The sequence below is a fragment of the Bubalus bubalis genome, chromosome 18 (assembly GCF_019923935.1).
Source record: "Bubalus bubalis isolate 160015118507 breed Murrah chromosome 18, NDDB_SH_1, whole genome shotgun sequence".
In the NCBI taxonomy this organism is placed as follows: Eukaryota; Metazoa; Chordata; class Mammalia; order Artiodactyla; family Bovidae; genus Bubalus; species Bubalus bubalis.
The window spans coordinates 8,369,791-8,394,610 of NC_059174.1; the positions used below are offsets into that span (position 1 = coordinate 8,369,791).

Sequence of the window (24,820 nt, forward strand, 5' to 3'; positions counted from 1 at the left end):
GCTCTTATCAGGCACTAGCCATTTTCCATACATTCCTTCTTGATGCTGTTGATCTTATTTTTTAAATTGAGAAATATATCGCATATACACAGTTTAGCAGACTGATAGAAACTCGTGCACTTAACATCCAGATCAAAAAACCTAAACATTTCCAGCTCCCAGAAGCCCCCATACGGTCCTCTCTGCTTTTGGCTCTCTCCTCCTTGCAACATTTAACCTCCTGTACTTTCTCTAACAATTATTTATTTGCTGTTCTTGACAGTGTTCCATGCATGCATGCATCCTCAAACAATAGTTTGCCTTTATTAGTTTTAGAGCTTTGAACGGAATCAACATGTATGTAATCTTTTGTGTCTGTCTTTTTTCTCAAAATATTGTTTTCACAATTCTTCTGTGCTGTGCATAGCTGTACTTCATCCATTTTTGTTGCTGTGTCGTATTCTGTGAAAATGCCACAAATTTTTCTACTATCAATGGGATATTTGGGTTGCTTTGGACTTCCCTGGTGGCTCAGATGGTAAAGAATCTGGCTGTAATGCAGGAGATCTGGGTTTGATCCCTGGGTTGAAAAGATCCCCTGGAGAAGGGAATGTCTACCCACTCCAGTATTCTGGACTGGACAATTCCATGGACAGAGTAGCCTGGCAGACTACAGTTCATGGGGTTGCAAAGAGTCAGACACGACTGAGCAACTTTTTCTTCTTTCTTTCCTTCTTCTTTGGACAATTGTGAACAATTCTGTGGAGCTCCTGGCACATGTACTGTGGTGTGTGTGTGTGTGTGTGATTTTTCCTATGACACATACCCAGGAATGGGATGACTGGGTCATAGATTTTCATTGTCTTCAACTTTACTGGATAATTGTAAATTGTTCCCTTAATTATCATTCCAATTTTACTCCCATCCTTTCTGTATATGTCTTAATTTACATCACATCCCTGAGGGGTAGGTTTATTTGACATCATTCACCAGGCGAGGACACTCCTATAGGGTGGGTAACAGATATTCCAGCATGGACGTCTATGACACCACAGTGGTGGGGAATTAAAACTCAGATCTCTTGGTGTAGTGCCTGGTTCTTTTATATCATAAACCAAGCTGCTCTCAATTTAAAGCTGACATTTGGGGACTTCCCTGGTGGCCCAGTGGGCTTTCCTGATAGCTCAGAGTCCACCTGCAATGCAGGAGACCCTGGTTTCATTCCTGGGTCAGGAAGATCCGTTCAAGAAGGGATAGGCTACCCACTCCAGTATTCTTGGGCTTCCCTCATGGCTCAGCTTGTAAAGAATCCATCTGCAATGTGGGAGATCTGGGTTCAGTTCCTGCGTTGGGAAAATCCTCTGGAGAGGGAAAGGCTACCAACTCCAGTATTCTGGCCTGGAGAATTCCAGGGACTGTATAGTCCATGGGGTCTCAAAGAGTTGGACATGACTGAGCAACTTCCCCTTCACTTCACACTGGCAGTCCAGTGGTTGGGACTCCATGCTTCCACTGAGGGGGTTGGGGTTCAATCCCTGATCACAGGGAAGATCCCACCACACATGCCACACAGTGGGGCCAAAAACAATAAGTAAAATGAAAAATAAAGCTGATATTTGCTGGGCTCTCTAAAGGTAAGAGGCCAGATGGTAGAGGGCTGAGGACTTATGTTTGACATTTGAATTGGGAGATGAGAAAAGGAATCTTTAGGGACACAGAATTTCTGAAGACATTCAAGGAGACATCAGATTTTTGGGGTCCCTTGCAATAAAAATAGCTAGAACATTTTGCACTCCAAGCACATTTTAAGATTTTATGTGATCCCCTGGAAAAGGAAATGACAATCCACTCCAGTATTCTTGCCTGGGAAATCCCATGGATGGAGGAGCCTGGTGGGCTACAGTCCACGGGGGTCACAAAGATGCGACATGACTGAGCGACTGAACACACACGAGGCAGGCATCACAATAGTCCCATTTCATAGGTAGAAAACTGAGGCTCAGAGGAGTTAAGGGATTTCTCAAGCCACAGAGCTGAGATGAGCTAGTGTTTGGATTTGGAACCCAGTCATCTTAACAGTTTTATTGTACATGGCCTCAAAATGGCAGGGGATGGGCAACAGTATGTCAGAAGAGGAAGATGAAGTTTGATCAAAGGCTGGTGGCTTTGTCATCAATAAACATAGCTTTGGGGATTGTGGGTAGGGCAGGTGCAAGAGTGATTAGAATGTCCATGAGATGTTCAGCGAGGGAGGAAGTGGAAAGGAAAAGAAACCCCCTAGTCTGTGAGAGCAGAGACTAGGGAAGAAGCAGCTGGAGGAACCATAGTTCATGCAAACATGTTTTCCAAGTCAAAGAAGCCCCCAGAGTGGTAATTGTCAGGGCAATCATTTCTTTAAGTATGGGTGTCAGGGTGTCATGCCTTCATGAAAAGAAATGAGCAAGTGAAACCCCGTTTGGGCTTCCTCACTGTTCTGATATCCAGGAGTCACCCAGGCTGGCAAACAAGATTCATCCCCACAGCAATCCCTGTGCAATCACACACTTTGCAGGAGGGAGTGTGGGTTGCTACAACCTTTCTGGAAAGGAATCTGGCAGTAGCTATTAAAATTCAAAATATACCTGTTTTTTGACCGGATCGTCACCCTCTGGGGACAGTAGCCTAAAGAAGTAAAGGGTGAAAAACAAAAGGATATATTGTGCTAGGTTGTTGATGGCAGCACTGCCTGAAATGGGGAAACTAGGAGCGACTGGCTCGTCCCTTGATTGAGAAGTGGTGACTAAAAACTGCTCGGTGGAAAATTCTGCAGCTCTGGTTTAAACCTCGAGCCATTGACCAGGAGGCAGGTCTGTGATTTATTACTAAGCAAGCAAACCAAAAACAAAACCTGCAAACAAACAAAAAATATATACCATATGTGTTTTCATTTAGTATGATCCTTTCTGCGTTTTGTTTGTGAAAACACAAATGAAATGAAATTAAGCTGAAGTCAAACATACATGTATATGTTTATGAAGTAGGAGGGACTGTAAAATGACACAAAACTGTGAGTGACCTCAGAGGAGAGTAATTTTTTAAAAATATGCATCTCCTTATTATTCATTATTTATACAATAAGCAGACATTGCTACTATATTTTAAAGTAAAATATGGATATTATTGGGCTTTCCTGGTAGCTAAGCTGGTAAAGAACCCGTCTGCAATGCAGGAGACCCAGGTTTGATTCCTGGGTCAGGAAGATCCCCTAGAGAAGGGGTAGGTTACCCACTCCAGTATTCTTGGGCTTCCCTGGTAGTTCAGATGGTAAAGAGTCGGCCTGTAATGAGGGAGACATGGGTTCGATCCTGGGTTGGGAAGATCCCCTGGAGGAGGGCATGACAACCCACTCTAGTATTCTTGCCTGGAGAATTCCATGGACAGGGGAGCTTGGTGGGCTATTCCCCATGGGGTCACAAAGAGCTGGACATGACTGAGCTACTAAGCACAGCACAGCACATAGATATTGTTAAATTTTCTATAATAAGCAAGAATTTACTTCTATATTAAATTATGGTTATATATTTAATCATTATGTGTTAAATTTTAATGTGTTGTTTAAAATGAAAGTTTTATTTATTAAATAGATAAAATCATGTTCAAGATTTTTTATTTTTTAACTTTTTTTTCTTTTTTGGCTGCAAGGCTTTTGGGACCTTCCCTGACCAAGGATTTAACCTGGGCAATGGCAGTAGAAACCCAGAATTCCAACCACTAGGCTACCAAGGAATTCCCAATGTCATATATTTAACTTAATACGCAGGTATTACTGCTATATTTTTAAAAGTGGACTGAGGGGCCTGGCAGGCCACAGTCCATAGGGTTGCAAAGAGTCGGACACAACTGAGGTGACTTGGCACATTGGCATAGATAATATATACATTATATTGTATATTGTATTTAATAGTCATGAAAAGATATGTACTAGAATGTTTATGGCAACACTATTTCTAAGAGCCTCAAATTGAAAACAACCCCAAGGGCCATCATAGTATAACAGATCAATAATTTATGGCATGTTTACAGAATGGAAAGCTATTGACTACGCAATACATGTACCCATGTGTGTGTGCGTCTAAAGTCAGGCAAAACTCTATTTTGTTTATTGGAACAGTTGCTCCTGGGAAAGGAGCCTTGGCTGGTTTTTCCTTTTCTTGGTCTGGCTGCTGGTTACATGAGCTGTTCAGTTTGTGGAAACCTAGTCTTCTGTGTCCTGTTCTGTATGCCTGTTTAAAAGAATAGAATTGCCATTATAAAGCACATACTTTAGGATTTCCCTTTAAGACTTCACCTTCCAATGCAGGGGCTGTGGGTTCAATCCCTGGTGGGGGAGCTAAGATTCCACATGCCTCTCTGACCAAAACAAACAAACAAACAAACAAACCAACCAGAACATCAACAACAGAAACAATACTGTATCAAATTCAGTAGAGACTTTAAAAATGACTCACATCCAAAAATCTTAAAAAAATAAAAAAACAAAGCACTTACTTTAAAAGGCATTTGGGAATGTCCTTCCTGACAGAAACCAATCTATAAGAGCCTTTTTCCCAGTTAGGGGTAGGACATGCCTGTTCTGGCCTTCCCAGCATCTGAGCCTCTCTCTCTTTTTTTTTTTTTTTCTTGCATCTCAGACATCTCAGGCACGAGTCAAATGTGGGAGAAGCTGGAGAGGACTGTCCTGGACAACCTTTCCCCTGAAGTGCAAGAGGACTACGGCCAGGACTATATCCTTAGCGAACGTAGTTTTCTCAACTTAATGAAAACCTGCACTGATCCAGACATCTCCCCAGTGCTCCTGGACGTTCGGCATGCCATCTCTGCTCAGAGCCCCTTTGCATTTTATGCGCCGGGGAAATTGTCTTATCTGTGGCTCTGTTTTGCTTCCGTCAGCCCTACTGGCATATTTGATTATCTTAGCAGAAAAATATACACCTACAGTAAGAAGATGCCCAGAGTGTTAAGCACATCTAACTGGGAGAATGAGGCTAGGTAGGCTATGTAGGCAACTCAGTGGGAAATGTTAAGCGTCTTGGAATAAAAAGAAATCTCAAGCTTCTCATTAAAGTTGCGGTTTCCTACCTTGCAGCCCCTGTGAATTCTGTTGGTTGAATAGGGAGACAGGAGGGAAGGGGGCAGGGCACAACTTTTAAAAGCATGATAGTGGCATTGAGCATATGACAAAACAAACAAACAAACAAACAAAAACTGGTTAGAACCAACTAGGCCCATGTTGCTGGAAGATTCAACTTCCAGTGGATTGAGCCTCATCAGACGCTTATCACAATGTGCTACCTACGTGCCACACTCACAGGTGCCAGGACAGTTCTGAAGCCAACCATAAAAGGCCAGAGAGCGGGCAGTGCTCCAATTCCTGAGAATCCTTACCCCTTCCCCGAAACAGTTGGAGTGACCCTCCCACTCACCTGTTAGCTTATCAAATCACCAAGCCCATAAAAACTGACTGCCCCATATTTCAGGGCTGCTCTCCAAGCCTTTTGAGATGGCCCACACTCGGTCTGTGGAGTGTATATCTTTCTCAATAAATCTACTTTTTACCTATCACTCTTCTGCAATGAGACATAAAGCACCTGAACTTCATTAAGTCCTGAGACCAGGTGGGCGATTTCAATTAAAATACAGTGGGTTTGAGGGGCTTCCTTGGTGGTCCAGTGGTTGGGAATCCACCTGCCATTGCAGAGGACATAGGTTTTGATCCCTGGCCCAGAAAGATCCCACGTGCTGAAATGCCACAGGGCAACTAAACCCATGAGCTACAAATACTGAAGCCTGTGCTCACTAGAGCCTGTGCTCTGCAACAAGAGAAGCCACTGCAATGAGAAGCCCATGTGCAGCAATGAAGACCCAAGGCAGCCAAAAATAAATACAAATTTGAAAAAAAAAAAAAAAAAAAAAAAAAGGACAATGGGTTTGAGTCCCAATCTGAGTTGCATAGTTTCAATAGGACTTACTGGAGGGGAGACATGATCACCATGGAGAACATCAATTGGGTGTTTACTTTGCCCTGGATAGATATCAGACATTCTCTCATCTAGTTCTCATTAGAGAATGGAGGTAGGTATCTTCACCCCTGTTTAATAGGCAATGGAATTAAGTATCGGAGAGGTTAAATTCCTCGATCACGGTCACACAGCTAGCAAAAGGCAGAGCTAGAATTGAAATCCAGGTTGGACTCCACTGCCTGCCAGGAGAGGGAAAGAGAAAGAGAGATGAAGAAAGAAAACAGAGCAGGATGGGAGAAGAGGAGGAAGAAATGGCAAGGACCACAGTGAAAGTGAGCCTTTCTCAATGTGCACTGATGTCTTGCTGCAACTTCTGCATCCAAGGTATTGGATTCATTGTCTGTAACCAGTGCTCCATGCCCTTCTTCTCCCTTCCTCTACCCAAGGAGCCCTGGGGATAACGGGATGAGGCCTCCCATCTCAAGCACAGGCCCTGAGGTCTTTTGGCTGGATTGGTGTCCATGGTAACCATCCCTGTGGCCTCCATATGAGCATGCAGGATGGAAAAGCCAGCATCGTTACTTGCAGAAGTCCAGCTGAAGGGAGCAACGTGAGATACTAAGGAAGGTGTAGCCAAGTTCACTTAGTAGAGGTGCAAGGGGAGGAGCTGGTGAACAGAGGGGGCATGAAAGTAACTAGAAAGAAAACCAGCTTGACACGAGGGAAGTAGAGATCCAGATCTCTTGCTCATCGCAAACCACCCTTTGTCTCATTTTCTTTCTAGACTGTGCAGGTTCTTTTTCTATTTTTCAACCCCATGGAGATTTAGGGCCATCTTTTGGGTTTGCGAAAGAGATGGACACGACTTAGCAACAAAAAACAACAACAGAGGGAAAGAAACCACAGCACAGTCAGTTTGGTTGGAGAAAGACTGACCACCTTTCACCACCACTCTGGCCATGACCCCTTGGGTTTGGGTGGAAGTGGGAGGTCTGGAAACATCACTGAGGCTCATGGAGAGAAGAAGAGAATTCTAGGATGAAGACCCAGGGCGTCTATTAGGGTGGTTTGGGGGAATACTGTAGCAGCGGCCACTTGAGCTAGGGGCTGATGTGAGGATAAGAAATCCAACCAAAAAGCTGGTGAAGATGAGACATCACCACTTCCCTGGTGCTTTGAAAACACACCAGCTCCTATGGACCCAGACTCTGAGGATTAGGGCAAGCAAAAGAGAAAGAGATGGTAGGGGAAGGGATCTGGAATTCTACTTCACAGTCACCTGGAGACCCTGTTTTAAACCAGAAGAGGCTAAGTTACCTGTAAGTATTAACAAGCATTAAAATAATTTTCAGGGACTTCCCTGGAGATCTAATGGTGAGGACTTTGCCTTCCAATGCAGGGGTGTGGGTTCAGTCCCTGGTTGGGGAGTTAAGTTCCCATGTGCCTCATGGTCAAGAAACCAGAACATAAACAACAAAAACAATACTGTAACAAATTCAATGAAAACTTTTAAAATGGTACAGATTAAAAAAACTAAAAACATATAAGTTAGATATATCTCAATTTTAGAACAATACCTACAGGTTCTCAGAAAATAAGAGAGACAAGTACTACATACAAAATACCGTGTCTGGACCATGTCTGCACAGTAATTAATGTTCCTGGTTTACTACAATAAAACAGTAAGAGCTAATGGCAGAGGGAAGCCCCAATATTGGAGTATTTGTCATATTCTTAGGGGAAGGCATAATGAACAGGTATTTCAACAACAGGACTCTTGGCAAAAAGTATTTTATCTTCCCCAGTCCTGCTTTCTGTTCAAGGGCAGAATACAAGGTACATTTAATACCTGGGCACACAGCATCACATGCAAATTGCATGCAAGCCTGTACCCATGCCCCATTTATCTCTTCACTCTCTGTATTTTCCCAATACTGGCAGAGGGAAGCGGGCCATCCTCACAACCCAGGATAAGAGGGAGAAATCAGAAAAAAGCATGTGGTGAAAATATGATTTCTTTTATTACATAGGGAGCTGATAAAGGTCTACAAATAAACTTTACTACATTATTGAATGGAACATTAAATTTCATGAGTTTCATTATACTGGTGATAAATCTGTGTTTTGGGATGCCATTCTGGATGATGTAATTCTGAGAAAGAGTAATTCCATGCAAATGGCTCTGATGAGGTGTTGGTACCTCCTGCCCAGTAAAAGTCCCCAGTCCAACTCACACATAAATGTCCACTCAGGGACCCAGGACCCCTGAACACTTGGTCAAGAGAAGTTCCAAACAATATTTCTCTGTTGATTTATCTTATAAGCCAATATTTCTCCTGGGATCTCAAGTGTAGGGTGTTCATGGCAGGACCAGGTGGGTGTTTCGGAGACTCAGCTTAATATCCAGATCAGAATTCCACAGCAAGAAACAAGAAGCAAAAGGAAAGGAAGTTGGGAATCAATGTAAAGGTTGAATATATGTTTGTCTGAAGTTGCTTATTCTTTTGCCTGCCTAGCATTTCTTTGGCAGAGGATTTTAGTGAGATGGTCCTTCAAGGGACTTCACACCCCTATCATAGGGGTGGGCATGTGACCCAGGCTGGCCAATCAATTTATACTTTTGGATCCAGTGATTGGTTCAGAGGTGGACATATGACAAAAGAAGAACCAGTCATGATTCCTGATTGTGGGAGGACTGCTAATGGGCACTGGGAGAAAAATGCTATCCTTTCCCACTGCAATGTCCATGTTAAACTGCAGCTTCTAGACCCCACAGAGGAGAATCTGGTAGAGAATAAAGCCAGGATAGAGGAAAATGTACCAGAATGATGAAGAAAAATCAAAGAGTGATGACATAGTTTGAGTCCCTTGATCTGGCTATACCTGCATATCTACTGTTTGGACTGATTTCCAAATTGTGTGAGTGGATACATTTTCTTCAATTTATTTTGAGTTGGGTTTCTATCTTTTGCAACAGAATTAGTTTCTGACAAATATACACTGTAGGAGGAATTCAGTGAAGAATGAAGAGTAAAATAATGCTTGATGGAGAAAATAGGTAATGTCACAATATCGTAGGAGAGGAAGAAAGGGATGAAACTAAAGAAAAAAAAGGTTAGCGTAGGTGATATTATGGTTTAGTGGCCCTCTTCCATAGAAAGGCAATTATTTCTGTTAAAATTTATTTTGGGATTTTATCCTCAAAGTCTGTGGGGGCTTCCTGGTAGCTCAGCAGTAAAGAAGCCACCTGCAATGCAGGAGGTGCAGGAGACTCGGGTTCAATCCCTGGGTCAGGAAGACCCCCCGGAGGGGGAAATAGCAAACCAGTCCTGTATTATTGCCTGGAAAACTCGGTGAACAGAGGAACCTGGTGGGCTATGGTCCATGGGATCACAAAGAGTCAGACATAGCTGAGCAACAGAAAACACACATATGCCCCAAAATCTGTGAGCATGGTCCCTCAGGGAAAAGGTGATGCAAAATTCTTTCTGGACCCAATAGTGGGGATCAAAGATTTCATCTGATCACTGGCAATTCTAGACTATTGAAATCACACTTGGCTAGAAGAACAGTGGTAGGTACACTGTGTCTAGTGTGGTAGGACACCCTGTCCTGGATCATCACATAACCTCTTTATCATATTGCAAAATATGGAGATGACTAAAGTGAAAATCCCAGCTTACCATGGGAAGCAGGAAGATCAACAAAGAAACTCAAAACTTTTGTCCTCAATTATTTGTTCTTCTCAAGTTCTCTCATCCACACGAGAGTGTTCTGGCCTCTGGCAATTGCCCTAGGAATTCTACCACAGAGATAATTTTGTTTAGTTCTGCTTTCTGTTCTTCTTCCTGTTTTGATAATAGGTAATAATTCACTGCTGGATAGCATGTAACCTCTTTCTTTGACTTGTCCTATACGCTTTCCCCTTACTGGCCGAGATGAAGTAATTCCATATAGAGAAGGTCCTAACTGAAAACGCTATTCTTTAGACTGGGTATGACTTTTTGGTAAGACTTAAATGTTTATGCAAGACATTTTCATTGATGAACACAAAATTTACACTTTCATCTTGAATATTTATAGCATTCAAGTATACTGGGACTGGAAAAATCATAGAAGGGCTATTAATATTAATATATATCATAGACATTGCAATGACTGGAATTTTTTGGCAGGGGTTTGGCGTGGGGGGCGTTGTGCTTTTCAGCATCCACTTACCTTATTTGGAAGTTATTCCCCAGGTGTGAGATCTTGGTGGAAAGCAATGCTTTTCCTCCACTTATAGAAGCCAGAGGTCTAAAGCCTGTCTCTTCCAGAATCTTAGCCTCAAGGACTTGGGCATCACGAACAGACATATGACCTTCCAAGGATCTGGGGTGTCGATTGACGAAAGAGTAGTGGTCTCCTACAAATGACGGTTGTTGTATTTCCTGTCTCTTAATCTTTTGGAGGCATTTGGTCCCATCAATTCTATTTTTTCCAATCTATTCTTCCAGGCTTGCCTTGATTAAGTGAATCAACTCCCATTTTGTTCAAAGAGGTCAGAACTCAGTTTCTGGGACTTCCCTGGTGGTCCAGTGGTTAAGACTCCATGCTTCCACTACAGAGAGGTGGGTTCAATTCCTGATTGGGGAACTAAGATCCCACATGCTGTGCAGCACAGCCAAAAATTTAAAAACAAAACAAAGCAACTTTGTGTCTGTTACTTGCAACTACGAGTATTTTAATTATCTCCTTCTCCTCCTTATCATCATCACAGTGTTTTCAAAGGCTCGCTCCCAAAACACAGCCCCATGTCTTCGTGGGTCTCAAGAAGGATGCTCCCTCTACAAAGAGGGATGGAGTGTATATTTCTTCTTGTGTAGCATCCCAATAAGCCTCTCCTCTCCTGCTCCATCTAGGACTCCTGGTCTTTCCATTTCAAAGTCAAAGGATGACCCTCTCCTCCTCCTTCACTTGGATTTGTTTTTGTTTTGTGTTTTGAATTCTGGTTAATATTGCTCCAAACATGTCACATTCTTGGTGGCAGAGCAGCAAGGTGGTATGCTGCTGCTGCTAAGTTGCTTCAGTCATGTCCGACTCTGTGCGACCCCAGAGATGGCAGCCCACCAGGCTCCCCCGTCCCTGGGATTCTCCAGGCAAGAACACTGGAGTGGGTTGCCATTTCCTTCTCCAACGCATGAAAGTGAAAAGTGAAAGTGAAGTCGCTCAGTCGTGTCCGACTCCTAGGGACCCCATGGACCGCAGTCCACCTGGCTCCTCCGTCCATGGGATTTTCCAGGCAAGAGTACTGGAGTGGGGTGCCGGTGCCTTCTCCTGCAAGGTGGTATAGTATGGGTATTTTGGAGTTATTTTTACAGAGTGTTAATGCATCCCCTCCAATTCATATGTTGAAAACCTACACCACCGTGTGGTGGTATTAGGAGGTGGAGCCTTTGGGAGGTAATTAGGTCATGAGGGTGTAGCCCTCATGATGGGATTAGTGCCCTTAGAAGAAAGGAGAGAGCTTGCTTTTCTTTCTCCCTGCTCTGAAGATAAAAGATGATGTCCATCTGCACACCAGGAAGTGGGTCTTGTGCAGACACCAGATCTGTTGGCATATTGATCTTGGACTTGCCACACTCCAGAACTGTGAGAAATAAATGGTCTGTTGTTGAAGCTGTTTTGTGTATGGTGATTTGTTATAATAGTCAGTGACGAAGATGCACAGACTTGGGTTCAAATCTTGGGTCTGTTGTTCAGCAGCTGGGTGACCTTAAGCAAGCTGATGAACTCCTCTGCATCTGTGGGATCTTCTTTTTCTTAAGATGCAAGAAGTAATGCTAATCTCATACAATGACTGTGACAGTAGGGTCATAATGCAAAGGGGTTTAGCCAGTGCCTAGCACTTAAGAAGGGCCCCCAAACAGAGGATGATGGTGGCTGGCTTTCTCTTCTTTGTATCTGAGCACAATGGTGTGGAGATGAAGTTCCCTTGGTGTGTCCCTTCTAGGTTGAGGTTGGACGGTGGGATGACTGGTGGTTGGCTAATACTTCTTCCTCTCACAAGAGTACAAGGTAGTCTTTCATAGATAAACAGTGAAGTTCACATTTCCTACTCTTGCTGGTAAGAATTTCTACTTTTTTTTTTTTTAAAGCTAACAATCATTTCTGTCTTCCTATGTGCCAGGAATTCTGCTGAGCAATTTAATCAACTAAGTCAATCCTTACAATAACACTATGACACACACACTTTATTAACATCTTCATTTTTAGGTAGGAAATCAGGCTTAGAAAGTCAATCTGCTCCAAGTCATACAGCTAGTATGTAGTAAAACTAAGGTGTTTTTTTTTTTTTTTAAATTGTGGTAAAATATACATAATATACAAATTAACCATTTTAACCACTTTTAAGTACACAATTCAGTGGCATATAAAGGATCATGGCATCCAGTCCCACCACTTCGGGAGAAATAGATGGGGAAACAGTGGAAACAGTGTCAGACTTTATTTTTCTGGGCTCCAAAATCACTGCAGATGGTGACTGCAGCCATGAAATTAAAAGACGCTTACTCCTTGGAAGGAAAGTGATGACCAACCTAGACAGCATATTCAAAAGCAGAGACATTACTTTGCCAACAAAGGTCCATCTAGTTAAGGCTATGGTTTTTCCTGTGGTCATGTATGGATGTGAGAGTCGGACTGTGAAGAAGGCTGAGCGCCAAAGAATTGATGCTTTTGAACTGTGGTGTTGGAGAAGACTCTTGAGAGTCCCTAGGACTGCAAGGAGATCCAACCAGTCCATTCTGAAGGAGATCAGCCCTGGGATTTCTTTGGAAGGAATGATGCTAAAGCTGAAACTTCAGTACTTTGTCCACCTCATGCGAAGAGTTGACTCATTGGAAAAGACTCTGATGCTGGGAGGGATTGGGGGCAGGAGGAGAAGGGGACGACAGAGGATGAGATGGCTGGATGGCATCACTGACTCAATGGACGTGAGTCTGAGTGAACTCCGGGAGTTGGTGATGGACAGGGAGGCCTGGCGTGCTGCGATTCATGGGGTCGCAAACAGTTGGACACAACTGAGTAACTGATCTGATCTGATCTGAACTACTACTGTGTGACTACCACCACTATTCATTCCCAGAACTTTTTTACTATCCCAAGAGTTGAGCTTTTTAAGTTGAATTTGTGCAGTGTCTATTTTTTTTCTTTTTTTGGTCTGTGTCACTTGGCATGTGGAACTTTAAGTTTCCTGACCACGGATGGAACCCACACACCCTGCACTGGAAGCATGGGGTCTTAACCCTAATACCACTAGGAACATCTTCAACTTCTAATTTGTGAATGGAGCCTATTGTGAAGCAGTTAGAGTATAAATTCTTTGAGTGTTCAAACCTCAGATATGCCTTTGATGAGCTGTGAGGTCTTGGGGGAAGTTACTTGGTTTTTTTGTGCCTCAGTACCTTCCTCTGTAAATGGAGAGCATGATAATTAATGGTGCCTGTCTTATAGAGTGGTTATCATATCAAGTGATATTAAGTACTTAGAATTCACCTGTAGATATTAGACACACAATAAGCATTAGTTGTTATTACTCCCTAGTGCTAATTATAGGGTGCTGTGGTCCTGATGGAAGGAAAGCTGGCACATCAGAGCATTAGGAAAGATGCTGTGATGTGGAGAGGGCTTTGGACCACATGGATTTTGTTCAAGTTCACTTCTTTGAGCTGGACTTGAGGTGATAAATCACTTCCTTGAATCAAGTTGATGGGATTCCAGGACGGTCTGGATGGTCCAGTGATTAAGATTCTGTGCTTCCGATGCACGAGTTGTGGGTTTGATCTCTGGTCAGGGAGATACCACATGCTGTGTGATGAGGCCAGATGAAGACAAAAAAAAAAAAAAAAAAGAGCGGGGTGGGGAAGGGGTTGATGGGGTTTCATTAGATCTTCAAAATCTCCTCTAATGTTGAAAGGCAACATGATTTCTCTCATAACTAGATAACTGGGTGGCCCAAGCAGGCAACTGCTAACACATATGTGAGTCTGTCTCCAGAGCTGGGTACCTGGCAGATGGAGAGTTTAAGGTGAGTTGCAGGACAGAAGCTGTGCAGACAGCATCCTCAAAGTCTTCTCTTCCTCTGGACCCCAGGCCAGAAACAAAGAGCTCATAACTCCCATGCTGCCTCCTGCCTCCTTCCATACTGTCAAGGAATAATTTTAGAAAATATTAAAATCTCAAACAAATGCACAGCAAGCATGTACCAAAGTTTTATTTAACTCATTAATGAGAGAACCAGCAGGATGGCAGAGCTGGCTTCAGAGAGGATATGAGAACTGATATGTAAAAATACAGTGCTCTTAAAATAATAGAAGGATGCTAGAATTTAGTTGCTAAGTAAGATATAAAACTGTAAGACTGGTTAATATATATAAGAACAATATATCCATACTGTTTGGGTCTATATTCTCTGCTAGTCAGAAATCATTTGCATCTCTACCACATAAAAATAATTTGTACTCTCTAAGTTTTTTCCAAGTTATTATCAACCCTTGCAGAGCTGGGTCTCTGGTCAATATATAAATTCACATTTCCTTGGAGAGTCAGGTGGTCTTTTGAGGGCTTTTAGACAATGCCGTAGCCTGATAATAAAAAGACTTTTGACTTATTTCCAAGTTTTGGGTGATTCTTTTGTAACAATAACCATGGAAGGGATTGATGAGCAATTAGAAATCCTTCCCCACCAAGCCTTAGATAAGGTCTCAGGTGCTGTTCCAGCAGTGTGCTTCCTGTGGCTACGACCAGTTGATGGAAACTGGTGCAAGGGAGAAACCGATTTGTCATCTAGCCCTTGATGACAAGGGTGGCTTGATTTATAACTTCCAAACAGCTTCGCCCACAGCTGGCAGAGGCCATTCCAATGACTCAGTCAGAGCTCTGGCTCAGCCGCAAGGAAAGACCTAAAGAAGCATCATCTCTCATTGAGAGAAGGCAAGAGGCCAAAGGAAGTGGGTAGTCAAAGATGATTTTTTTCCATCCTAGATGAATGTTCCCTTATCCTTCCTAAAGTCAGTATTTCATAGACAAGCTACATGGCTTCAGAGCCGTTTATCTCATGTGGATGGTATGTTTTGATTTCTCCTAGTGTAAAAAGTTGTGTGTCAACTCTGAATATCCACTGGAAGACTGATGCTGAAGCTCCAATAATTTGGCCACCTGATGCAAAGAGCCATCTCATTGGAAAAGACCCTGATGCTGGGAAAGATTGAGGGCAGGAGGAGAAGGGGGTGACAGAAGATGAGATGGTTGGATGGCATCTCTGACTCAATGGACTTGAATTTGAGGAAACTGCAGGAGATATTGAAAGACAGGGAAGGACAGGGTCCCTGCGGTCCACAGGGTTACAAAGAATGGGACATGACTTAGCCACTGAATAACAATAAATGTAGAGAGCTGAGGGTTAATGGGTGAGGAGCTTGGAAGGAGATGGGAGATTTGTTCTTAGTTGCACTGGGTGCTGCTAGTGACCTTACAAAGTTTATGGTTCATCCATTCAGTAAATGGACCTGTTATAATCATGAGAAATGGGAAGATCATGCCTTCAAGAAGAGGCAATCATCCTTCATTCATTCCAAGGCATACTCTGGCACCCACTATGAGCCAAGCTTTATTGAAGTCCATTGGAACTCAGGAAGTCTCTTCCCTAGAAAGACCATGAGATGCTACCATATAACAAGTTTCCTTTGTGAGCTACAACAAGCCCTGTGTGCCTCTGCCAGTAAAGGCAAGGCTACCTGCAGCCAGAGGGAAGACTTAAGTAGTGTGTCAGTGTCCTTTGTTGAAATATTATTTCTTATAGTTACACAGTGTTTAAATTGTCAACAAAATCTCCCACTTGAAGATTACCCCTAACATTTATATTTCTACCCAAAATTGGGGAGAAGGCAGTTCATCAATGTTTCAAATAAGGTAAGAGAACGCTAATTCACTGTTATCATAGGACTGCCATTTCTGTCCTGAGTGAAATGATGAGAAGGGACAGGAAACCTTCTCTCTTGGGACAGCTGTGAATGGTCAGCTGAAGAAAAGTACAAGGAGGCAGAGGTTGGGAACTGAGCGGATGATATCCAGCCTCGTGAGTTTTATGCAGTAAAGGCAAAGTGAAAGATGGGACGCCTCTCTGTGTCTTTGGTGTTCTGTGACCTCTGCTTCAGTGTTCATTAAGGGTGAAATTCCTGGACTTCCCTGGTGGTCCAGTGGTTAAGAATCTACCTCCCAGTGCAGGCGACACAGGTTCGATCCCTGGTGTAGGAAGATTTCCACATGCCGAGGGGCAGTTAAGCCCAGGCACTACATCTACTGAGCCCCTATGTCCTACAGACCATGCTCTGCAACAAGAGAAGCCACTCCAGTGAGAAGCCTGTGCATGGCAACTAGAGAGTAGCCCCTGCTCACCACAACCAGAGAAAAGCCTGCGCACAACAGTGAAGACCCAGGGCAGCCAAAAAATAAATAAGAAAAAAAGGGTGAAATTCCTACTTCACTGAGAGATGGGAGACAACCCTACTTCAGTAGACCATGAAGCAACCGCACTGGGTGAGAAGCTATGGGAGGCAGGCGTAGGTCTAAAGCAAAGAAGACAGCCCCTGCCCAACCAGAACTCACTGTGCAGGAGACAGGAGTATACCAGCACTATCCACAGCCTGTGGAGGGTCAATGTCCACAAGGGCATTGAGACTATAGAGTGTCAATGAGAGAAACATTGTAAGATTGAAGGGAAGAAGATAAATTATACCACACAAATACTAATCCAAGTGTTGCTGCTGCTGCTAAGTCACTTCAGTCGTGTCCGACTCTGTGTGACCCCATAGACGGCAGCCCACCAGGCTCCCCGGTCCCTGGGATTCTCCAGGCAAGAACACTGGAGTGGGTTGCCATTTCCTTCTCCAATGCATGAAAGTGAAAAGTGAAAGTGAAGTCGCTCAGTCGTGTCCGACCCTCAGCGACCCCATGGACTGCAGCCTACCAGGCTCCTCTGTCCATGGGATTTCCCAGGCAGGAGTACTGGAGTGGGGTGCTATTGCCTTCTCCCAATCCAAGTGTTAGGTAGTTAGAACAGGTAACAGGAGTCCAAAATGGCGGTGGCTAAAAGACAAGGAAGGGAAAAGCCGGTGAAAATAGAACAAAGGAAGGTCAAAGAAAGGTCTGAGGACCTGAGTGAGGACCTCTGGTAGAACAAACAGCATTCCTGGCTAGCCCAATTTACATAGGGCAGGCCCAGGGGGAGGAAAAAAACATAAAAATAGGAGCCAAAGTGCACTCTCTCTCTCTCTCTTCCCCACGTGCTGGCATGCTCCCCCACTCTCTTCTCTTCACATCTTTGGGTTGGCATGCCCTCACGCTTTGAGGATGGATTCTCTTGCTATTTTCTAAATAAAATAGAGCTGTAACACCGATTTGTCTAAGAGCTATAACACGGTCTGTCCAAGACCTGAGAGCTGCGACATGCTGAGGGCTTTAATGTCCGTCGCTCCAAATCTTTGCTGTGATGAGACAGAATCGAGGAGCATACACTTGCCTGACACAAGGCAAGTTGGCATGGCTGAATCAGTTTGATCTGGGTACAGGCTAGGTGGCCGAGGCCCGAGAAGTGAGGGCCTCTCTGGCCAAAGCTGAGTGGATGGATGGAAATTGTCAGGCTGGCCTGTGGCTGATTTTACAAGTTAAGTGATTTTACATCACTTAACTTGCTGAACATCAGATAATAGGCCTCACTGAAAACTGGCGCATGCCTTTATGCGGCTTCTTTCATATCTTCTCAGAAAAGCCCTGTAAATCAGGGCCCTGAATGGCTGCAGGCCTTCTGCATCCAATCATAGCCAGTTACCTGGCTAGTGTCTCACCCAGGCTAGGCTTCAGGGTGTGTGCTAGTTCCTAGAGTGCCTTTTGCAAATTAGTACACAATTTTACTAATTGTCCACTAGACAGATACAGTTCAAGGATGTGTCAACTACAAATTGGCACTTACCAAGAGCTTTGCCAACGATTGAACAGCAAAGGCATTTGCCACCTGCCATGGAGATTGAACTCCATCTGCTCTAGTGTTGATCTTCAACACCCCCTGAGGGGGTTCAGGCTGGAGTGAGGCGCTCTGTGCTCCAGGAAATCTGGTGGGACAGGTCTTCAGATAGTTGGATGTTTTTAGGAACAGATTTTATGATCTCAACCCTTGCATCTCCTCATATCTAGAGAAGCACTAAATCCCTTCATGGTGACATCAGATCCTCATGACTAACAAAAAACTTTTTGTAAAATGAGTGCTTCATGGTCCTGAACTCCCCCTTCACCAAAACCTTATCTATTGACCTTCCCCCACTGCCGCTTTGGAGTGGTCTCTAAGAGCTATCTGAGATGCTGCCTCCCAGGCTGCAGTCCTCATTTTGCCCCAGATGAAACTTAACTCTCAAGTTGTACATCTTTTTTAGTTGACAGACGCATGGCTTGGTAAGGGGAGTGAAGGCTGGATTTCAGGCCCCTCTTACTGCCTCAGCACCCCAGATGAAACTTAACTCTCAAGTTGTACATCTTTTTTAGTTGACAGACGCATGGCTTGGTAAGGGGAGTGAAGGCTGGATTTCAGGCCCCTCTTACTGCCTCAGCAGGGTGTGTTGTGAAATGTACAACCTGTGCAACTGTGCATGTCAGCCTTGCTGAGCTTTATGATCTCCAAGGACAGTTTCTATTAACCTTTAAAAGGCACTCTGGGAGGACAGAATTAGCATCACATCCAAGGGGATGAGCAAGTAGCATTTAGAGAAGAAAAGGTAGGAATCCAGCTTCAATTCCACTTTCCTGGTGAAGTCTTCTGTTCCAGGGCCATCAGAAATGATTTTGGATCCTCAACAGCAAATCATTAGGTACTGAAAAACCAGAGAGACTGACAGGATGCCCAGAAGGCAGGGAAAATGTGAGGTTTCAAAGTCCAAATTAACCACTGGGAGTGGTGATCACCGTTTATCTTGTGATCTCCAACATCTTGGAGGAGGAGGCCTGGAAAGCATTTCCAGTAGAAGAAGATAAAGACATTGGGATGGGAAGACAAGATAATGAGTAGAGCAGAGGCTGGAGCTGGTGGGAGGGAATGGGATAAACATACAGAGGAAGGCGCTTAACAAAAGAAGAAGATAGAGGAACCAGGAGGTATGAAGGTGGGTTGTAGAGCAGAGGGATAAGGAATTTTGGCTGGATAATGATAGGGCCCACACGGGGTCTCAATGATAAGATGGCTTGTTATGTTGACCTCGCAAACAAAGAATAAATCACAGTGATCTGTGAGGCCGACCAAACTGCCCAAATGGCATCCTGTTATCTCACTGGTGCCTGTCTTTTCAAAGCTGCAAGACTACCAGATTCCAGACCTCCGGCTACGTGACCATCCCTTCAGAGATTTTTTCATTGGTGGGGTAAAAGAAGGACTCCATCAGAAAGGGAGAACTCTGGTTCTCCTTAAGAGCCAGTCATCCTCTTTTCCCTCTAATAAATTTCCTTTTCTTGCCTGACTGCCCAACTCACCCTCTTTTTCTCTGCACTCGCCTGACATATAATGCTTTATCTTCCTCATGCTGAAGTCAGTACAATCCAAGATGCTGAAGGTGCTGAAGGTCTAGAGTGGTTATGGAGGACCTCTCTGAGGAGGTGATATTTAGGCTAAGAGCAAAGGTTGGGAGGAATTCATAATCATTTCTAGTAGAGCTTTAAAAAATTGAGTATTGGACTTTCCTGGTGGTACAGTGGATAAGAATCTGCCTGCCAATGCAGGGGACATGGATGGGTTAGATCCTTGGTCTAGGAAGCTTCCACATGCTGCAGAGCAACTAATCCTGTGAGTCACAACTGCTAAACCCACGTGCCGGAGTCCGCGAGCCACAACTACTGAGCCCACGTGCTGCAGCTCCTGAAGGCCGGGCCCCTAGACCCGAGCTCTGCAGCAAGAGAAGCCACGGCAGTGAGAAGCCCGTGCACCGCAACTAGAGCGCAGCTCCCCACTTGCCATGACTAGAGAAAGCCTGCTCACAGCAACGAAGACACAGAGCAACCAAACATAAATCAATTACAAAAAATTATTACTTCATGTACAAGAAACACACATACACACACATGCACATTAAGCATGTGGCTCAATGAGTTTTGAGAGTTGAATAGAACTGTGCATCCCATGCTGGTGGGAGTAGAGATCAGGTTCACTTTTCTCCATATAGTCATCCAGTTGTTCCAGAACCATTTGTTGAACAGACTTTATCTTCCCCACTGAATGGCTGTCACACTTTGTAAAACATTTACTGATCGTATAGATTTCTGGATTCTTCTATTTCTGTATTCTACTCTATCTCATTGACCTATTTGTCTACCTTATGCCAATACCATATGGTTTTTATTTCTTTTAGCTCTTTTTTTTCTTTTATTTTTGGCCTTCCTTTAAAACCTTTACCATATTCTATTTCAGTTCCTTTGGTGGTTACTCAAAAATTTCACATGTACACTTAAGGTTATATTTTAAAAACTATTATCTACATGGGGCTTCCTAGATGGTGCTAGTGGTAAAGAACCCGACTGCCAATGCAGGAGACATAAGAGACATGGGTTCTATCCCTGGGTTGGGAAGATCCCCTGGAGGAGGGCATGGCAACCCACTCCAGTATTCTTGCCTGCAAAATCCCACGGACAGAGGAGCCTGGTGGGATACAGTCCATAGGGTTGCAAAGAGTCGGCCATGACTGAAGCGAATTAGCATGCAGCATGCAGTATCTACATAAGTTTGTATTTCTATTCTCCTCTTGAATAAGATGAGGACAATTGAAATTTCTTCAAAATGCTCCTTTCCTATCTTTGTTAATTTTTTTTCCTGGTATTATTTCTTAAACCAAATAGACTACTTACAATCAATGCACATTTAAAATTCCTAAATAATTACACAACTTACAATCAATTAATATTTAGAGTCTCTGGTCAATTTTTGCTGATTTCTGTCCTTACTAATTCTTCTTACATGACACAACCTTTGTCTTTATTTTTCTAGTTTCATTCTTTAATAATTTTTTCAAGGAGGGTCTGTGAAAAATAATAGCTCTTGATTTCTGGGTTTGTCAATCCAGAATTCTATGCTCAAATGAGCTATTGTCACGAGTGATTCCATTTTATTTCTTTTCTATTTTTTTTTTTTTAAGCCACATGGTATGTGGATTTTTAGTTCCCTGGCAGGGGATTAAACCCATGCTCCCTGAATTGGAAATGCAGAGTCTTAACCACTGGACCATCATGGAAGCCCCACGAGTAATTCCATTTCTAAGCATGAGTTCAAGGTCAAAATTCCAGAGTATTTATTTTACATAGAGCCTCACATGAGTCACCCAGTGTTGTGTTTTTTTTTTAAAGATAATTTTTTAGAAGTTTTAAGTTCACAGCATAGTTGAATGGAGAGTACAAAGATCTGTCATATACTCACTGTCCCCACACATGCATTAGCTCCCCCACTGTCTGTGTTCCCCGCTACAGTGGTACATTTGTTATAACTGATGAACCTACATTAAGCCATCATAATCACCCAAAGTACAAAATTTACTGAGGCTTCTCTCTTGATGTCCTATGCTCTGTAGGTTTGGATAAATGTATAATGACATGTACCCACCATTGTCATATCATACAGATAATTTCTCAGCCCTAAAAACCCTCTGTACTCTGCCTATTCATCCATTCTTCCTCCCTACCTTTGACAACCACTGATCTTTTTCCTGTCTCCATAGTTTTGCCTTTTTCAGAAAGTCATATAGTTGTAATCATACAGTATGTAGCCTTTTCAGATTGGCTTCTTTCACAAAGTAATATACATCTAAGTTTCCTCATGTCTTTTCATGGCTGGATAGCTCATTTTTCCTTAGCAATGAATAATATTCCATTGTCTGGTGTGCCAGTTTATTTATCCCTGCACCTACTTGAAGGACATCTTGGTTACTTCCAAGTTTGGTGGGTGAATTATGAATAAAGCTGCTGTAAACATCTGTGTGCAGGTTTTCGGTGGACATATTTTCGACTCCCTTGGATAAATACCAAGGATGATGATTGCTGGATCAGATGGTAAGAACATGTTTTAGTTTTGTAAGAAACTGCCAAACCGTCTTGCAAAGCGGTTGTCCCATTTTGCATTCCCAGGCCACACGGTTTTGACTTCTCCTTGTTACTGGGGCTAAATTCCCCTGGTGGCCATGGGAACACTGTCTTTTGTTTTTAGGTTTGGCTCTGTGTTTTTAAACTTGGGGCATAGTCTGCATCTGTTTAGTCCTCCATTTTGAGCAGACTTGTTTACATTCTGGAAAAGCATTACCCAGCAGAGGACAAAGCAAGTGCACAAACCCTACTGGGGTGAGAAGTATGGCGAGAAGGCCATCTGATTGACCGTATCGTCATAAGAGAGTTAGATAGTAAGGTGAGATTGCAAAGGCAGTTCCAAGTCACACAGGGCCAGGGTAAGGAGTTTTGAATTTATTCTCAGTGTGATAGAGAACCACAGAAACATTTTAAGCTGAGAAAGTGACATGATCGGTTTCTAGATTTAAAAAGTAATTTGGCACTTTTTGCTGGCTTTCTCATTCTCTTTACTTATCCAGCTTCTAAGTGCTCCTGATTTTACTTTCATATACATATGTCTGTTTCCACAGCCTCCAAAGCATTTACATTTTGAGAATGCCTTCCGAAATACAAATAAAACTTTCCATCATTAGTCTGCAAAAAAGAAGAAATCATGTTAAAGCATTGGATTAACCCTGGGTTATACATTGCATGACTCAAAGGAAGCAAAATGTAATTTGCATTAGATTTAGCCAAATCTTGGCAAATTAAAATATATCAAGTAATTATTTAATAAATGAAGTGCAAGAAACAGAGTGAGATAGAGTAGGGAGAGTATAGATTAAAGAGACTTGAAAGAAATATCAATGAGTGGCTATGTAGAGCACTTATTTGGATCTTGATTTAAACAAACTATAAAAAAGCATTTGTTAGATAGTTGAGAAATTTAATACTAATTTGATATTTTATGATATTAAGAAATTGCTACTTTATGTGTGATAGTTGTTTCAAAAGACCTTACCTTTTAGATGTATATGCTAAAATATTTCATATTTTAGCCATTTCATAGAGGAAATGGTATGACATTTAGTATTTTGTTCAAAATTATATAGAGTGGGGTAGTGGATGAAAGTACAAATATAACAGAATGGTTGTAGGTAGAAAGCTGAAGCTGGAAAATGGAAAATTTTCCATAAGTGGAAAATATATGATACTATTCTGTCTACTTTTATATAGATTTGAAATTCCACAATAAAAATCTTGAAAGAAACTGAAATTTGCCATTTTTAAACATTCAATAAGAAATATGAATGTAATCAATACGAACTTTCCAGATAAAAATATCTGTGATCCTTCTGCTTTCCAATCATTCTTTTCTTGACTTTATGTATTATTTATCATCTATTTATCTGTCTACCTATCATTTATCTGTTTGCTTGCCAATCTATCCTTACTTTGTCAATAACAATTGTTCTAGTATCTGACTCAGAGTTGCTGTCTTAATTTGGATTGCCCCAGAAGGAGACCCTAATGAGGGTTCAGGTGCAAGCAGTTACTTTTGGAAATGCAGGAAATATACAAACAACATGGATAAATCCCAAAACATTAGGATGAGCAAAAGAACCTAGGTACAAAAAAATATACACTATAAGATTCCTTTTTTATAAAATGTTAGAATAGGCAAAACTAACATAATATGGCAGAAACATATCAGTGGTTGCCTAAGACAGGAGGTCAGGAACTGACCACAGGGAGGCAGGAGGGACTTTCTAGGGTGGATGGAAACAGTCTACATCTTCATTGTGGTGATGGTTTTGTCAAAAGTGAATACTTGTGTCAAAAGTCATCAAACCATACACTTAAAATGGGTGGATCTTATCACATGTACATTATATTCCAATGCTGACTTAAAAAAAAAAATCCCTTTACCAGTAGACAGAGTGTCAAAATAAAAGGGATGTATAAAATGACTCAACCTTTGAAAAGAATTACCTTTAAAACCTTCAGCTTGAAGCCAGTTTCTTCCTTGGCCCCTTTTCTCAGGGAAGCTCAGTGTAAAAAGAGCTTTCAGGACTTCCTCCCCACCTTCATTTTCTTCTTAAGGAGGAAAGTATTCTCCATCAAGGAGATGAAGAGTGAGTTTATAGTCAATTTTTTATATTCAGAGTTGATTTAATATGAGTTAGAATTTTTGGAACAAGACAGTACTACTAATTCTAACACTTTAAAGTATTAAAACCCATAAGCCTCCAACATGCATAATTCACATTCATGAGACAGCTTTTCTTAGCTTCATAATTATTACTTCCTCCTACCTTTGGTATCATTGGCATCTATTTCATGTATTTCTTGGTTTTTTGTAATCTCTTCATCTGGGCGAAATAAGCTCCAGAAGACCTCAGGCATTTCTTAGTTTTGCTCTTCTGCTCCTAGGTTATAAACACTTGGAAACATATCATTTCTGATTTGAAAACTCCCGACTGCCAATCCAGGGGGCTGGAGGGTGTGTTGAAACCCTCTGCCGCCACCCAGCTGTCTCTGCCTCAACATGAGGACAGCCGGTTTCAGCCTCACTTTCTTTTGTACCAGCTAGCCTTCTGACCCAGTGGTTTCCCATTTGACTCCTGCGGGAGGCTCTGGGGCTTCTGCCACTATTGTTACAGAGGATAGGAGTCACTCAGAATTGCACATTTGGTCCTATGGATTATAATGTCTAAAAATCCAGACAACAACTTTCC

General features: G+C 42.6%; 1 protein-coding gene and 1 long non-coding RNA gene across 2 annotated transcripts in view; one reads left to right on the forward strand and one right to left on the reverse strand.

Moving 5' to 3' along the window:
• Positions 1–5,103, forward strand: part of HSD17B2 (hydroxysteroid 17-beta dehydrogenase 2) — a 91,904-nt gene extending 86,801 nt beyond the window's left edge. Inside the window, exon 5 of the mRNA XM_006044495.4 lies at positions 4,650–5,103. Coding sequence (XP_006044557.1) covers positions 4,650–5,011 — 362 coding nt within the window. The 3' untranslated portion in view covers positions 5,012–5,103. The remainder of the gene's footprint in view (positions 1–4,649) is intronic.
• Positions 4,097–11,139, reverse strand: LOC102406397. Its single transcript, XR_006545942.1, has 3 exons — positions 10,197–11,139; positions 9,662–9,780; positions 4,097–4,241 (listed from the first exon to the last, which is right to left on the reverse strand). It is a non-coding gene; the product is annotated as an uncharacterized LOC102406397 (long non-coding RNA).
• Between the last annotated feature and the right edge of the window lie 13,681 nt (positions 11,140–24,820).